At 39.4% G+C, this 17,598-nt stretch overlaps 1 protein-coding gene across 2 annotated transcripts in view; it reads right to left on the minus strand.

Annotated features, from left to right (window-relative positions):
• The window catches only part of TBC1D9 (TBC1 domain family member 9), a 48,030-nt gene that overhangs the window by 26,940 nt on the left and 3,492 nt on the right, over nucleotides 1-17,598 (minus strand). For both annotated transcript variants that reach the window (XM_066186430.1, XM_066186429.1), the window contains exons 2-4: nucleotides 6,786-6,896; nucleotides 2,080-2,198; nucleotides 211-439 (exon numbers count right to left, since the gene is read on the minus strand). In XM_066186430.1, the coding sequence (XP_066042527.1) occupies nucleotides 211-439; nucleotides 2,080-2,198; nucleotides 6,786-6,896 (459 nt within the window). The remainder of the gene's footprint in view (nucleotides 1-210; nucleotides 440-2,079; nucleotides 2,199-6,785; nucleotides 6,897-17,598) is intronic.

Raw genomic sequence — 17,598 nt, forward strand, 5'->3', positions numbered from 1 at the left:
TTTACAGAGGACTACTTTGAGAAAGACCAAACAAACAAGGGAACAAGCACACAGTTAAGCAGCGTGACAAATCAGGGAACTGCTCCCTGCTTCTCTTTTTCTCAGCAGTGTCTTTGTACCCTCAGAGATCAGCATGTGAAAAGTAACAAGCTACAGGAGATTTCCTAACCATTTTTAGATGCACAAATTACCATTCCACTGAAAACATACCTTCCCTGCCCATGAGAAAAGAGTAAAAGCAAAGGTGATTGATGCTGAGATACACCCAGCCCTGACGGGGAACCTTCCCCTTCCAGTAACTGCAGGAGTAGTAGTTCACTAATTTCTCTTCTTCCGGCATCCCAAACAGCTTGTGAAATTTCACTATGGCTTCCTTGAATTTCTCTGTGTCATCATCCTCTTTGATGCCATTGATTTTGTTGTACTCAGCAATAATGCCCTGGTAGGGAATGAAGAAAGGACATATCCTGTTAGCGGCCACAGGCTATCAGATATCCTAATTCCCATTGCTGCCCAGGCCACAGGCCACCATGGTTACTGCAATGCCCGGGAAGTCTTTCAGTGAGCTCTTTTTGTTCTGCTCACTCTTTGGCATATGTAGTCATTTACCTTATTCAAGGCTTACTTTCTGGTGACCTTACTCTCTTCTGTGCCTGTGGCAAAAGGAACCAAACACCAACCACTTGCCAGTACCTTGTTTTAGTTAACCAGCCTAATTCAAATACTCTTAACAGCCCTGTGAAGCACCTATGATCGGTGGTATTTTCCTCTTCCCTCCTGGGGAGACAGACATATGATATCACATGAAATTTTTCTAAAGGAAAGGAAAAAAAAGTAAAAGGGAGAAAAGCAACTGCTGCTCTTTATGGAATATCTTAAATTACTTCTATGACTCCTCTTATTGGACCTTGAGCTTAGAAGAGGAGCAAAGGTGGGGGGGGGGGAAGAAGAAAAAAAAATAAATCTTCAATTAGATTAACTAATAGGATGGGAAAAAAAGTTCCACTTTCAGGTGCAAATGGCCTTCATGAAATTTGCAGAGGCAACAGGTGAAAAGTTGTTTTTTGATATTTATAAAGACTACGGTTCCTTCTGTTCTATACTGAAGCTCTGTTTTATTCCCTTATTTTCCCAATCTCCATTACAATCATCTCTATTGTCTTTTACATTAAAATTATACAATATTTGCCTTTTTTGTGACTTTTTGCCTTCAACTTGCTCCACATTTACATTCAGAGCAGAGTGTAAGACAGAGAACCATCATCCAACTCTAAGAAGTAACAATTTCCTGAAGGATTATATTTCAAAACACAAATGTCTTCACATATGAGGTATTTCCATGACCATCTGTAGCCCTCATACCTGATTCACTGGGAAAACACAAGCAACTGTGGGATTCATAAGAGCTGACTTACTATATGAAATGTTAAAAGAAGAATGAGACAAAGCCAATACTTCAAACACACACCAGTAAAGAGAGTAATTTTGCTTACAATCTTTGAACAAAGTATTCATTTTTAGATAACTCTTAGTATGAAAAAAGTACTTTTTGCCAGTATAGCTATTATCTGTCCTATAAAGAGAAAAAGAAATTCTGAGAAAACCAACAATCCCACTTCCCACCGAGCAAACAAATCAATGTACCAGCAACCCTTAACACCTATATGAAGTGCAAATGCCAAAACTAAAGGATTGAGCTCCACAGAAGAGGGCGAGATTATGAGTGCATTAAAAAAAAGAAAATTAAGCCTTGCAATGGAAAAACAGCTGCACACACAACTGTCAAAGTTTAGGACAGTCAACAGTGCAATTAATTTTAGAACTTACAGTGCCTTAAGCCCTGCCTACGTATCTACATGAGTTTTTTAAAGATCACACTGCTGTAAGCTACATGCACTGATCCCAGTTTCCCTGATTTTTACACACATGTTGCTACTGGTATTTCTTAGCATCTGGTATTTCTTCAGAAAGGCAGAGCAGCCTGGGGACTACCAGCTCCGACTTGCTTCAAATTCACATCAGTTTTCCTTCCACAGTCATATTTATCATTAACAACATTTGTAGTAATTAATGCACTACCTGGATTTTTCCTCTGACAAATGTATTTATGTCATTCTCATTTTCAAAAATTGAAAGAGTTTGCAACAAATTCTGTTCCAGCCATTCCCAGTGTTCAGTGATTTCTTTCCTTGAGCAACCTACGTAAAACAAACAAACAAAGCAAAAGTCACAAAATGAATAATTCACCAGTGTCAGAGTTCCTATAATAATAACCAAAAAACTCTAAGAAAACTTGCCACTAAGTGAAGATGCAATATTTCACTAGATGCTGTCCTCCTGGAAATTCCAAAATTTTCTCCCATTCTATTTAATTTAACAACTCCAATGAAGGCAACAGAATGCAACATTCTGTGCAACTTCCAGGGGAATGTCTCAATTCTGGTTGTGGTACAGACACATAAATCATGTTGCAGAACAGCCTACATATGTAATCAATATTTCAGAACCACAAATGATCACCACTGCTACTTCTCCTTAAAACTGCTGGATGCAACCAGACCTTTCTGGAACTCAGGAGGTGGTCTGAACACTATGTGATTTCTTGCTGGCTTTAACACTGCTGTAAAAAGCAATGATGAAATGCATGAGCTATGTATATAAAACTAAACTGTCATCAGAAAAGCTGCTTAGCTTGTAAGAGCAGTGACAAGCAGTGCAGACACTATCATGATGAACTATTTCTCAAAGCTGTCTCTTTCTGGTTTGTGGTTCAGCAATTATTTTTCATCACTTCTGAAACAGCTTTGGCTGATTATTCTCAACCTGTAACAGTACATCTCTTTTTTTTTCCCCACTGTTTTTTGTCTCCATTATCTCACTGTTTAATCTCCCAGTCTCCCCTACAGCAGAGCATGCAATCAGCCCAAAAGCTATACCCCAGTTCTCAACAATTCATCATCACAGGCTAGGTCTTTCTCTTTGCTTTGTTCACTCAGGACTAAAATACACATTCGCTGCAATGTTTTAAAGTACAGGTTATTTTATCTCTGTTACTGGAAAGTTTTTCCCTGTCTTAGCATATTAAAAGTATTCATCATTTTGCCACCATTGGCCTTTTAGGTAAATTAAGCAATTACTCTGACTCTCAGGGAAGGGGAAGAAGTCCAATTTAACAGTTGAAACGTTGCACTTCAAAATACAGAGCCCTTAAGACCGGCAGGAAATAAAAATGAAAATAGCTACAACATAGCAACTTGCATAAAATGCATATAATTACCATTACCACCAAAACCCCACAGCAGTTCTATACCTGAAAAACACACAAAGCCACTGCAAGAAGGACTGATTTTACAGGGGGAGAAGGATCTAAAAAAGTTGTTCGTTTCCAAACAGAATTTAGATTTAGCACCACTTTAACCTTAAACTGAGCACTAGCAGACTGGGGGGGGCACTGGCATGGGACACAGCAGGGCTACTACAATAGGAAAGGCTGACTGTGCACATTTTGCATCCCTAGACCATCAATCGTTCCTGAAAAGTAACTAAATAACAATTCTCCTGAATAATAATTCAATAGACAGAACTCGAAAGCTGTGACACCTTTGACCCAACACCGCACTGGAGAAAGGGCTGTTAAGAGGACTTCTCTCCAGAGCTATAAGGTTTCAGATTCACCACCCAGAATCCTCACACAGCCTAGATCAGTAGAGTTAATATCCAAGAAAATTCATATCCAAATCTGTCTAAACAGTCATTTTGGAGCAGACAAACCCCCCAGGATTACTTTCACCCTCAGAATACTCTTGTACTAAGCAAGACCAAAGGTCATAAACAAATAATGGAAAAATTGCATTTCTTTGAGTCACTCTGAACAGCTGCTTACTGAAGGCAGAGATTATTTCTTTACTGAGGGCAGAGAAAAAGACAAATTTCTGTAAAAATAAGAGATTACAAGTACCAAATAACCAGCAGTCTACCCTTAGAGAACAGGGAGGGACAATGCTGGACAAATCAGCGTTGCACAGCTAAATGCAGCCAAAGCCCTTAGTAACCTGTATAATTTTAACAAGCCTTGATCAGTTCAGAAGGAATTGCTTTAGTTGCAAATTCATAAAATAACCACAGTGCAGAGCCCTGGGGAACACTGGGCTGCTCAGCTTCAAGGCTGCATAGATAAATTATTTGCTCTTTGTAAAATTTTACCTCCCTGTAAGATCCACACTATTCCCCTCAAGTGACAAGACTACGCTAATGCAGTATTTTAGTTTAACTAAAACAACTAAACCATCAACCGGGTACAGGAGACAAAAAATTCAAGAAACACTCCACCAAATGCAGTCACAGATATACACATTAACTACATTAGCAATTTCAATTAAGAGTCATAACTGAAGAGCATGCTTATCAATAGTAGCTTAAATGCAGACAGAGTACTGTACTTCTACATAAAATCCACAGTATCATTCTCAGAAGAAAAACAAAATTCTCACACTTCAGAAGCATCATAAATTTCTACATGTACAGTACATTTACTTATTCTGGGGCCATAATTCATAACTCTGCCTTCCATTTTATGCCCCTGCTTATCTTGAGGCACACTGAAGGTATAAAATTACAGTCATTATCTATAGGTGTCATGCAAAAAAGCTAAAGAGAAGTCACATGGCCTATTTCCAAAGTCTTAAAAATCGTTTCGGAATACATGCACAGTATAAGGGTCTTTGAAGATTTTGTTGGGAGCTTTGTGATACGCTATTTTCTTTGAAAGGAAGTCTGCAAATAGCAAGAAAACTTGTGTCCTCAGCTGCCCCCATTCAAGTTTATGGGATGGAGGTGGTTACTAATTGCTGTGCAGTGACATCTGGATGAAAATAAACAAACATACAGGCAAGTACTTTTACCATTCTTTCTCTTCTGAGATCCACGGAAAGCTGACATGCATCACTCATGGTCACAGCAGAGTAGATGACCGTAAAAAGCACGCTGTTAAATGCAGATTTGGGAACAACCTTCATAATACTGACAACTTTGTTAATATCTGCTTTTAGTATATTAGCTATCAGGTAAATGATGTTATATGAATTTTAAATTAAAGGTAAATTATCTTGTATGAATTCTAAAATCTTCAGGGAGTTGGTACTAATGGGTGTAGAGAGGGAAAAGGTTGTTGGAACTGATGCCTTCTTTCAGGTCTGACACTATCAAAACTAGTAAGAAATACTTGTGCTAATAAGAGCTATTAGCAAAATTTCCTGTAAGATTCAGAAGGTGACACAGCTTTGATATCACCTTTGCCAGACACAGAAATCATGTGCTCCTAAGAACAGAGCCTGGTTTGAACTAAAATTATTAGCTCTATAGCAAACTTTCATTTGTTCTTCCTTCTCTTCCCTTCCCAAGAGGGTATTAGTCTGGAGGAGAAGTCATCCAAATAATCTAAATGTCAAATTTCATTGGGAGAATGGGCATTAATGAAGTGGCACAGTTAGTGCAGAAGAAGCCTAGAGCATCATTTCCCAGTATTTTTGAATGTCAGACAGCAGTGGGGGTGCTGGAGGTTACCAGGCCATTAAAGAGATGACAGGCATGTATGCATTCCTCATTTGTTTTCTCTTCTCAATTCCCTTTCAAATAAACAGAATTTTGGCTGTTGCCAAAAACTTTGTTGCCAGTGAAACTTTTGAGCTGGAGGAGCTGCACTGAAAAGTTTGCATTTGCTAAGACTGAAAAGCAATACTATCAAACCAACGATCTAACCTGACAAGCTTGGCCAATCAAAGCTAAATGACCTGGATCTTCTGCATTTAACTCCAGACACTATTTTCAGAGACAGCAGACAAAACCAGAGACTAACTCCATTCTGTTTTATGTTACTTGCAATAGGTACCTGACCAAAGAAATAAGTCTTTAGTACAGGATCTGATACATGCAAAAATCCTATTTAATGTAAAAAAATATCAACTCAATTGTTTTCACTACTATAATGACAAAAGGAGTAGTCTTACTGCTAGATTGACAGATCCAGGTCCAAGCCGGAGCATTAAAGACCATTAAAAACTTTAGAAGTTGTTGCATCTATGTAAGAACATACACTTCTGTAGTTAACTTCAGCCTAGCTACCATCTTGCTGAATTCTAAGTACATCGTATTTAGAAAGACCACACACCGCCTGAAATAAACATCCAGGAGGCAGGGCATCCCTGGGATCTAGATGGTATTTATCCCGGAGGAGACAGGAAATGTCTCATTGTTTGCTGTCCAGTATTCACATGACTGCTGGGGCTGCACTTTCTTCCTGGTTACCATTCCAAGGGAAGCCAGGTGCCCTGTCTGGGTAACTGGGGTGCTACAATCCAGATATTCCTCCCATCATCCTCTTTAGAGACACCCAGGAATACTGCACTTTGGAAGTGCTGTAGGAGTGAGCCCTGGGCATAGAGAAGAGCATGCAAGGAGGAGGAATGGTACTGCTGCTCTCGGAACACCCTTGGGAGAAGAAAAGTGGGAAGTAAGAGATGTTTAGTCCCTGCTCCATGGCCATTTCTGGTTGCATTCAGTCACTGTGCATAACATCCCCTCCTCCCCCGCCCCATGCTGGCATTCAAGGTCTGACTGTCAGAAACTCTGGTGCCACTGAATTTTACCACTACAGCAGGTTTTCATCCTGACCCATTTATTTGTCCTGAGATGACTGTGCCCAGCAGGAAGGATCGCTCTCTTATTATGTTATGTGACACAGTATCCAGGGAGAACAAAAATCCACATGTCAGTGTATTTGTCCTTACCACAGGCAATGGTCCAGTAGACCAAGGAGTCTGGTGCTTGGTAGAGGATTCGATACGGTGCCACTCTGGCACTGGAGTCCAGCACAACATCAAGAGTACCCACAAGGAGACCTGTGGAAGAGGAAACTCTGATGAACACACAGTGATGGCAAATTCAAGATCCCACAGGAGAGGGTTCTGCAGCCCCTCCCCATTCCATTTCACCCTCCACAGCAAAATGCAGATCCACATATTCATCCTCACACCTGTTGTCTCATGTTGTGAAGACTGAGAGTGATTTAACAGGGAAACATCTTCAGCCTAAACAAGACTTCAACTCTTTACCCTACATCAATGCTAGCATAAAGACAGGCAAATTGAAGCAAAGCAGAAGGTAGTTGTGTTATGAAATCATGTTTAAAAGTTATTTAGCTCTTTCCTGTGTTTCATATACTGTTGGAGCCCTGAGCAGTAAAAAACCTACAAACAAAACAGCTACAAACCCTCCTCCAACACCAACAAGAAAACCCAGACAACAGACCCTAAAAGGGTTCAAAACTTGAATGTCGGCTAGGTAAAACTCTAGACTTCAGCAAAAATAATTGTGCTACTTAACAGTCTGATTATACAGGGTAGGAAAAATCAAAATGCCTTAAGAGTCAAGCTGTTTTTCAGGTGAAAGGATACTTAGAAAAGACAAAGCCATACTGTTTTCCAGAAGTAGCTTTGAAAATTCTTTGCTACTGAGAGAGCCACCAACAGTCACATACCAAAAGCTAATAATTCCCAACTGTATTTCCACAAATATTAGATCCTATTTTTATAATAAACTACACATAAAACAAAACTCTAACCCCCCAAACTCTCTGCAAGAAGGACCTATTTATTTTTAAACTGTGTAAGTTTTCCCCCTTTTCACCTCCACAATGAATTTTCATCTCCCCTGCAGAGATGTCAGATTTAAATTTTCATGTTGAAGTTCTCAGCAAATTGTTTCAATTATTTAAAAAAAAACCCAACTGAAATATATAAACAACAAATGGATAAATTTTCAGAGATCTTTTTTTGTGAAAATATTTATTGGGGTAGAAGTTAGGGGTTTTTTAAACAGATGGGCACCAAACCCATTTTTAAACTCTCCTGTTAAAAGTTCTCTTCTCCTTTCAAGTCTCATGCATTTATCTTTTACTGTCAATAGTTTTGCAAGTTCCTCATTTTGCTCTGTTGTAACTGGTATACACAACACTGCTTCCCTTGCAGTTCTTCTTACAGATTTGTGCTGTGCATCATAAAGATACAACAGCACTACCCCTTCTCCATCTCAGTAGATCCCTCAAATCTGAACTGAAACTGATACTAAGAAATACCCCACCTATCAGTGATCCTGTATTTCCCCCATTCTATCTCTTTTATTTGTATTTTGTTTTAAACAGATCTTCTCAGGTGGGATCAACTGTCATCTCCTTCTGCTCAATGAATTAACATGCACCACTTCTTAATCCAAGAACTCTGCAACAAGTCTGAGCACAACATCAGGCCATTAGTAAGGTGTGCTACAAAGCTATCTGACTATTATAGGATACAAACACAAAATATTAATGTCAAATATCCCAGTGTACGTTAGTGTCACTAGCTTCAGTTGCCCCTCATTTCTCACACATTTTGATTACTGGTTGTACACTGACCATTCTCCACCAGCCCTTCTGGTACACCCTGGCTCCTTTCAAATTCAGGAGAATGAAGTAGGTTAAAATGTACCTTTAATTATTTTCTTTTTCCTCTCCATCTCCATTTGCTTCACAAATGCAGCACAGCCCTGGCCCAGAAAGCTTCAACCAAGGGCAAAAGCCTCAAACACGTAAAGCTGCCAGGACTGCTCAACTGGAGTGGGGACCAAGCCAGACACTACACTGTGTTCATCATCTGGGTTTGCTGCAAATACAGCAGGAATCTTTCCTTTGTGCTTTTCAGCTTCACATGACTACTGACAGTAATAAATATGCAGTAGGCGTGATGTAATATCTAAATAAAGTTGTATGCTGGCCAAATGCAATCTTCTCTGAGATATAGAAACACTGTTAATTCCCTGTATTCTTTTAAAAAATGCTTGTTTCTTTCCTCTTGCAGTATTTCCAAATTCACTGGCACATGGATGGTCCTGCCAAACAATTCTGCCCCTAGTTCTTGGAGTGATGTGAAAACTGGGATATGCAGGTAAGACCAAAAAGTCAAAACAAACCTACTGACTTGTACAGCAACATCAGGTTCAAAGGAACTTCCCATCCTACCTTCTTGTCCCCTGGATATGGCAGACAGGAGAAGAACATCCCCCTGTGCCACCAAACACACTAAGACAGAGCAATGTATTGAAAAAATGTGGAGAGCACTATGGAAATAAAAAAAATCAACAAAACAGAGAAGGCAGCAGTGACTGAAACAACAGATGGGAGGTAGGAAAGGAAAAGAAAACAAAGAATACTTTCCAATGGTGCAGTAAGTAGGAGTTGGTCAGGGGCTTTTCAGTAAACAGGTTGAAAAAATAACCATGTAGTGAGGTTAAAGGAAGGAAATTGACAGGATTCCAGAAGATCGCAGGGAAATTCAAACCCGAGCTTACCAAGATAATAGCAACTGACAGTTTATCAGTAATGTTTTACTTGTGTCATGCAGTAGCTGTTTTGACAGACAATATGTGTTATTAAAAAATAAAGTATGTTGTTTTTATCACATGAAAGTTCCTGCAATCGTGCAGCTGAGCCCGCTTGCTCTCCTCCATGAGCTGTTCCTTTCTGTGTGGTAAGGTCAGTGCTGGTTGGTTTGGGTATTTGTTGCTTGGTTGGGTTTTTTTTGCAATGCAGACATGTGATGCATCCAGAATGAAATCACAGCAGTTCATACTGATAATCTGTTTGAGGATTTTCTACATGAAGTAGAAATGAAAATTAAAAAAAAAAAAAATTAAGAGAATTTTAATACCGTTCATTAGTTCATTAATTCTTCATGTGGCAAGTACCTTTTCAGACAGGATTAAGTAATTGAGTTTCTATAGAAACAGAACAGGCAACAAAGAATCATATTCCTTAGATTAGACTGGCCCTTGGGCAAGAGCCAGTGAATTACCCAGGCATCAAATCACATGATTCCACTGATTGCAAATTTTTTCCCACTCTTTCATCAGGTTTCTGATTGCATAATGAAATAAGGGGAGAAATTTCCAATGTAAGAATACGAAACCTACAAGCCCTCATTGAAGCGAGAGGTTTTCATGAGAGAAGGTTTACAGCACATGGTATAATCTGTAGGGTGAGCACCTGGCTAACTGATGGGAGCCCCAGTCCTGAAGGCAGTCAAGCATGAGTAACCATTTATGTATGAACAGTCCCATCACACACACACACCAAATTTCTAGAGCAACCATAGCTATACACGGGGCAGGAGGTGAAAAGGGAGGGATAATGCCTTCACTTTGCTTGATACAACTTCTTAATAAGGTCAGGTTCCTCTTTTGCAAACTTGAATTCTAAAGCAAAGGTGCAGATGATTGACCAGTATTCTCTTTCTTTTCTGTACAACACAGGCATTAGTAGAGGAAAACTAATGCCATGTAATATCTGGAACCAGGGAATACAAAGCCACAACTGGCTGAGGGCCTGCGCAATCGCTCCTGCATCGTGTTACTGGAAGGACATACAATGCACAGGAGGGAATTACTGGCAAAGGGGCTCAGTTACCCGATGCACTTTGTGCTGAAGGAAGAAATCACACTACATTTTACTTCTCTGATCACATTCAGGGGTGCCTCACATTTAGTCATAAGCTGGAGGGGGAGCCTATAACCCTTGCAGAAAGTACAGATTAATAGCTTTTATTCATTAATTTATTTATGATGTGCTCTATTTGTATCCTTACAACAGCAACCAATTTTCAACCTGGTTTTTGTTTTTTGTTTTTTGGGGTTTTTTTGCTAGAAGGGATTATCACATGAAGCCTGACCTCCTAGATAACACAGACACCCTTCACAAATTATTCCTATCTCACCAAAGGGTATTTTTCACAAAGGTAGGTCATCTTGGTTTGAAAACTAAGCCAAGAGCTTCAGCCAGCTGAGATTCTTCCAAGCACCACTGCAGTCCTTGCTGCTTGGAGACCAGTATTCCAGATGGCTTACAGTCCAGCCTGATTACAAACTACCCACAAACAGGAATGAAATCAAGCAGTGACCTGTAGAGTCAACCCGGTGCATTTTAAGCACTCACACCTTGGAGTACATAGATTCCAACACCTGTAGTAACTCAGTATACCTGTAGTACCTGTAGGACCTCAGTATGCTATTTGGCTATCCATGGCACAGATCTTTGCTGCAGGAATATTTCTCTTTCTTTCTTTCTTTTCTTTCTTTCTTTTATCTTGCATAACAACTTGCAAGTGTCTTTGTAAAACATCACTTACAGGTGTTTTAAAAGGAAAAGCAAGTTTATGCACTGTACACATGAACAAACTATCAGCAAAGGATTTTCCTATGAGAAACACGAACCCTCTTCCACAGAAAGCCATGTTTTCATTTAAAAACACAAAGACTGAGCAGCCTTTATCACCCTTACACAGTCCCGCTCACAGCAGTATTATATTTGAGAGCTTTTGTGTTTTACCTGCTCAAAGCAGATTGGATTACATATTCAAGAGTGAGGATCTGGATTATGTATTACCTCTAGTGCACCTTATTAAAGCAGTGAAACCAACGAATTATAATAAATAATGGCACTTCAAAGCTTAAGGATTCCCAGCAGCCATGGCTTTGCTGCACAGCAAGCACCAAAAAGCTTGGGATGGTATCAGACAGTGATGCTTCCTAGTCACCTCTAACCTCAGAGTAGAGGAGCTTTCAGCACACACCAGGGACCTGTGACACATCCATTCTTCAGTGACAACTCGTGTCACACCTTGCCTGGAGCTGAAGGATGTCACCCTGTAGTTGGTGCCACTGACTGCTGTGCCCTCCCTCCCCCCAGTTTGCCAGAGTACAAACATGTTACTCACACGGCTCCTGGGAGGAGAACCCTGCCCTGTCTCATCCTCCTTCCAGGTCCACATGAATCCATCCCTCAAAATACCTTTTGTTAGATGATCTTTATCTAAAAATGTCTAAACAAAGAGCATGCACCTTTTTAGCACACAGAGTAAATACAAAACAATACCCTGCAAAGGAGCTGAGATACAATACAGGTCAGAGTATTGGAGTCAAGCTCATGAGCTGTCACTCAAACAGCCTCATGGATGTCAGCAGCCTGTTTGTGTAGGAGCTCCAGGAAAACTTGGAATGTCACATGTCACAAGCAAGAACTTTCAAAATAGGCACTGTGACAATCCAACAGTGAATCAAAACCACACTGCTTAAAAGGTCCTCAGTATTTGAAGCACACTGACGATTCTTCTTTCCACTGAAGTAAGATGGACACATCCTGAGCACATTTCTGAGCTCTGGTCATAAATCTGCAACACCCACGGCACCTATTTGGATTGCAGATGTCAGCTGATTGTCGAGAAAGCTTCAATCAATAGCGTTGATTTAAGCCATATTTACACCCTGAGCATTCAGTTTTATATTGATTTAATGGACAACGAATAAACTATTCCTAAAGTTTAAGTGTTGCTTCCTGAGCTATAAAAACAATAACTCTTAACAACACACAGCTAAAGCATCCAGCACAAGGTATTGTTTTTCATAGTAACAACGATGAATCATCTCTCTGCCATTCTTTCTCAGGGCACTTTATGCGATTAGCTCTCTCATTTGTTATTACAAGATGAAATCATCCCATTACTTGTCTGTCAAAACTCAACCAAGAGCAACAACCTGAACTCCATGGGTAATACTACAGACAAATCCTTTTAAAAGGGAGGGCCAATTCTACTTGATGTCATTTTACAGGAAAGCCTATATAAATTGAAAATATTATACACCACACAAAAATAATTGAGTGTTAAGCTGCCAATACCGGCATTAATATCCACAAAAGTAAGAACATAAGCTCTTCATTGTGAACACTGCCCTTAAAACGTTATGAAGGGCCACACTTTTTAAATAGGGGTTCATTCATATAAATGAAAGTAAAATGACCTCTAAAGACTTATTTCCTAACTGTCTTCCATGTGGCTTATATAGGCATTTAATGTGGTATCACAAAAACCAAATTCTTCCTCTGAACTTATGACAATTAATATTCTTTAATTAACTAAGAAATTAATAATTGTATCTATTTCTTAAATATATATAGTTCTTAAACAATTAAGAAATTAGGATTTGTTAAATTTTCCCCAGTGTCTGCCTTTGCTGCTCTCTCTTCTTACCAACACAGTTCTATAGAACCCTGATTTGTCCAGCCACCCTTTCCCTTGCACAGGAGTTTTCAAACATGTTCAGTGAAACTGATTTTAAAGAATTGTCACTCTACTGACATTTAGTAAAAAAAGCAGCAGAAACAGTATTTACTTTCTCTGTCTCCAGGCTGATGAACACAAATGAGAGAAGACTGAAAAACTAACCACTAATGCTTAAAGAAAAAGCTTGGGAAGGGCCAATGTGATATCTGGCTTGATTACCAAGGGATAAAGCAGCAACCGACACTAAAGCTTTCATCAGCCCTTCAAGTTTAACAATTGTGATTGAATGAGATTATCTTCCAAATATGTTCATTTAAAAGGGATCAGTTGGACTTGTTAAGGCGTCCAAACAAGTCACAACCACCCCTGTAAAAAAAATCTGTATCTTAACTTGAACCTAAATCTGGTTGGGTGTAGACTTTCAGCTTTTAGAACTTTTAATATAACTTTTTTCAGCTTTTTGTTACTTTTTTGGGCAACATTTTGTAACTTCTGCTAAGCTGAAGCTCACAAAAAGAGGTGAACACTGACAGGACACGCCACGGTTACAAGTATGTGAAGGCTTACAGCACAGAGAAAACTGATACTTAGACAAAACCCCAAATAATTCATTCTCTCAGTACTAAAAAAAAAAATTTTTAAAATTTTTAAAAAATAATTTTTACATATAAATCACACCAGTCTATATGAAATTATGGAGAAACAGTGAGAAAAAATATAGACAAAGTTATCAAATGCCTTCTAGGTGTGATATAAACAATTACTCCTAAGTTAGTAAAAAACACTTAGGAAAAGCACAATCAAGTAACCCAGAACAAAACAGCAGAGAAGTCACTGAACTTCACTCACAACTAATGATTTCTAAGTATCCGTCAGATTAGCACAAGCAAATCTAAGAGTTCATCTAACAGGAAAATTTAAATCTGTATCTGATTCAGATTCAGGTAAGATTCAGATAAACTGTGTAAGATGAAAGAACAAATCGAGAAAGTATGAGCAAATTAAGCAAAAAAACACCAACAAAAGCCAACAAAACCAAAAAAACTCCAAAGATCACCACTGCTGACCTAAGAAAAATTACTGCAAACTGAACCTAGTCAATGAAATTGTTTGAGGACTGAAGTGAGCACAGTAAACTCAGTTTGAACTCAGAAGGAACAGTCCCGAAGCATGTTGAAATACAAGCTAAATCTGAAAAGAAGCAATAGCTTCAGAAAAAGAGAATTTTAAATTCTAACAGTTCTGACTGAATACCTGCAGATAGATCAGATTACAATAAGCTATTTGAGGAGGCATTTTACCAGGGAAATGAGCAATGCTGAACAAAAAATCCCAATAACTGGCTGGTAAAATACTGGAAGAAGCAGAGGGGAAGAACAAGAAAATGAGGAAAGAACAGCAAAATCCAAAACATTAAAAATGCACTAGCTGAAACTAAGATTACTGCTGTGACAGAAATTCAAACAGCCCTATCTGGAAACTTCAGGAAAAAAAATAATCACAAATCCAGCATAGAAAATACGACCTTTCCTTTGGAAAGAAAGCAAATGGAAAGATTTGGAAGAAGTCCTCCAGAACCTAAGTTCACCTAAGCACCAGATTTAAAGTCAAAATGCAAATGTAATTTCTGAATATCAACATTGATCAGACAACAGAAGTGTGATTAGTGGTCAAGGAGATAACGAAAAGTGAGATTTCAGTCAAATGCTCACAGCTCTTTATAAACATTGGATCATCATATTTTAGCAAAATCAATGGCAGAGACAGCTCCTGCCGTCACAGGAAAAGCCATGGGAAGTGGGATACTGTGAAGGATAAAAACAAGCACATTCTGTCTATACCAAATATTTACAAGAAGAAATACCATATGAGAACACACAAATTAAGTTCCAAAGACATTTGAGTGTATGCTAACATACTTTGTGGAAACTTCTTTACTTCTGCAGGAGTCTAATTGAAACCATCAAGGACCCAAATCTCTGTGAAATATGATATATGGAAACTGATGTGGAGAAGTGCTACTTCTTCTACACCTTTCAGTGTGGGACCAAAGAACAATAACAAAAACCCTGGAAGCAATACCACTCTGGTATAACACAGGAAATTAGTAAGTGGCCTAGACACTGATTGCTTACTACCTTGTGATCCTGTGCAACATTTTCAACGAGATTTCCTACAAACAGAGGTCTCAGCAGAAATAGCAGCCCACCCTGGAATCCCACCTGTCAAACAGTAACATCCTTTTAAAGGCAAAAATGGCAAAAGGCAGCTCAGCTCAGCAGCCTGGATCACCTCCTACTCACAGTGTAGGAGATACTAAAGTATCATTCAAAGAAAGTCTTTGACCAAGAAATATTCAGAGGAGAGAAGGCAAAGCTACACCAAGCAACATCTCAGGCACTGCGTCTCCAGAGCCAACAGTGCCCTGCTGCAAGAGCTGCAGATGGAGAGAAGCATTGGGCAGGAAGTGAGGAACTGGGAAAAGCATCTGGGAATTCAACAGCAAGACTGTGAGTCAGTCTGGGGAATCAAACACCAGTTCAGCCCTAGACATCTGCATGCTCCTTGAAGTGAAAATGCACTGGTGTGGAGAAGTGAACACACCCACAGCAGATCCCCAAGGAGCAGCTCAGAGCATCAGGGTGGATTTGGGTGTACTGACAAATGAAAGCAGAGCAGAAGAGAGCAGCTCCCACTCTGTGCCAAAACAATCATGGAAAGCTGATGGATAGGCTGCCACCCCTATCCATTATGCTAATTACATCCATTTTGATAAACAATGTATTTCAAGTATCAGAAAGCACACGCTTTCTACTCAAGTCTGACATGCAAAATCCCAACTACTTGAATCAGCAAGGGCAGAAAGTGTCAAGTTTGTTAAAACATGGACATACGAACATAGCTTGTTCAGGCAGGTGATCACCTGGCCAAAAGCTTTTCTAAATCTTAAGCATAAACAGGTTTTCAAGCAATCTCTGCCTCAACTCTCTGAACTGAGAGGCTGCAAGACAGAATCTTAGCTCCAAATGTGAAATACTAATTGTGTTGTCCAGAAAGGCCGCAGAAAAGTCTTTAGAACACTGTCACAGTATTAAAAGTTATATTAGATCTGACATTGATATGTCACATCAGCCAGCTGAGCTCAGAAGCTCTCCTTTTTGCCTTTCCAATGTGGAAATTAAATGACAACTCCTCTTGCAAGAAATATCAGGGGAGAAGTAGTATTTCATCAGATCCTTTTATCACCAGAAGTCAGCAAATTTCCATCTGCTCTCTTCTGCTTAAAGATTTGAATCATTCTTGGCAACGTGGCATGGACTTACAACTCCTACTGCATCTCTCACACAGGCACTGTCCCAGCTGTAAGGCACATACACCCTATCTGCAAAATAATTCACTTCCAGAACCAGTTCTTGCTAAGAACAAGTTATTACCCCTGGGATTCAAAGGCCTCACATTTTAAACATGAAGTCACTTAGAATTTCATCTCCACTCCACACACACCAACGTACGCAGGCAAAAGGAGCACGGCAACCACCAGCTAATTGTTCCACAGCCTCAGTCTCTCTTCCTGTAAGCTCCAAGTGAATCCATTACTCTGCCATCCATTACCAGGCACAATAATTCCTTACTATAACCTCTCAAAGTAGAAGGGGTTGGCCAACATGACCACAGTAGAGCAGAAAGTAGTTAAGAGACATTTTAAAACCTACTTGTTGCATTGGAATGCAAGATACACTATATGACATGAGCCCTTTAGTTGTTTATAGGGTTTATGACATGTTCAAGATCTTTACATTCATAAAAGTCACACTGTCATGCAGGGCACAGTGTCCAAACGATGGCAGAGATCTGGGTTCATGTTCAAACGCCTCTGCTACAGCTGATGCAGGCTGCTGTGTAAATAAACACACCCCATTCCTCTGGAGAAGGAATTATTTCCTACAGGCAAAACTACCAGGCTGCCCAGGGAAGCAAGAGGAATATGAGGAAAGAAAGTACTTTTTTCCCTGTTGGTGAACAAAAGGAAGATGAAACACCTGACCAAGGGTCACATAGAAGCAAAATATGGGCACGGCATTATGTGCAAGGCATGAAACAATTTAATTACAGAGAAAGCTCATCAAACATCAAATACTTTTAAAGCAGAAAAGTACATTTTTTGGTCTTGTCCTGGAAGATTAATGCAGTGATGCAAGATAATGTGAGTTCGCAGAACAGCTATGAAAATCCAATTTCAAATCCAATTTGCAATCTTTCCTATTTCCTTCTTGTTAAAAAGGAAAATAAAACCCAAACAACCCCTCAATTATGGGTTTTAATTAACATGCTTACGAAGAAAAGTCCCACTGATGTGACCAGTACTGACATCGACACAATGATTTAAACGAATCCAGACCCTAATTCAGTATAAAAATGGATCCACACTGCTTAGTAGAAGATCTGTATCTCT

Source organism: Chamaea fasciata, unplaced genomic scaffold (genome assembly GCF_029207755.1).
Source record: "Chamaea fasciata isolate MVZ Bird 193981 ecotype frontalis unplaced genomic scaffold, bChaFas1.0.hap1 SCAF_6, whole genome shotgun sequence".
In the NCBI taxonomy this organism is placed as follows: domain Eukaryota; kingdom Metazoa; phylum Chordata; class Aves; order Passeriformes; family Sylviidae; genus Chamaea; species Chamaea fasciata.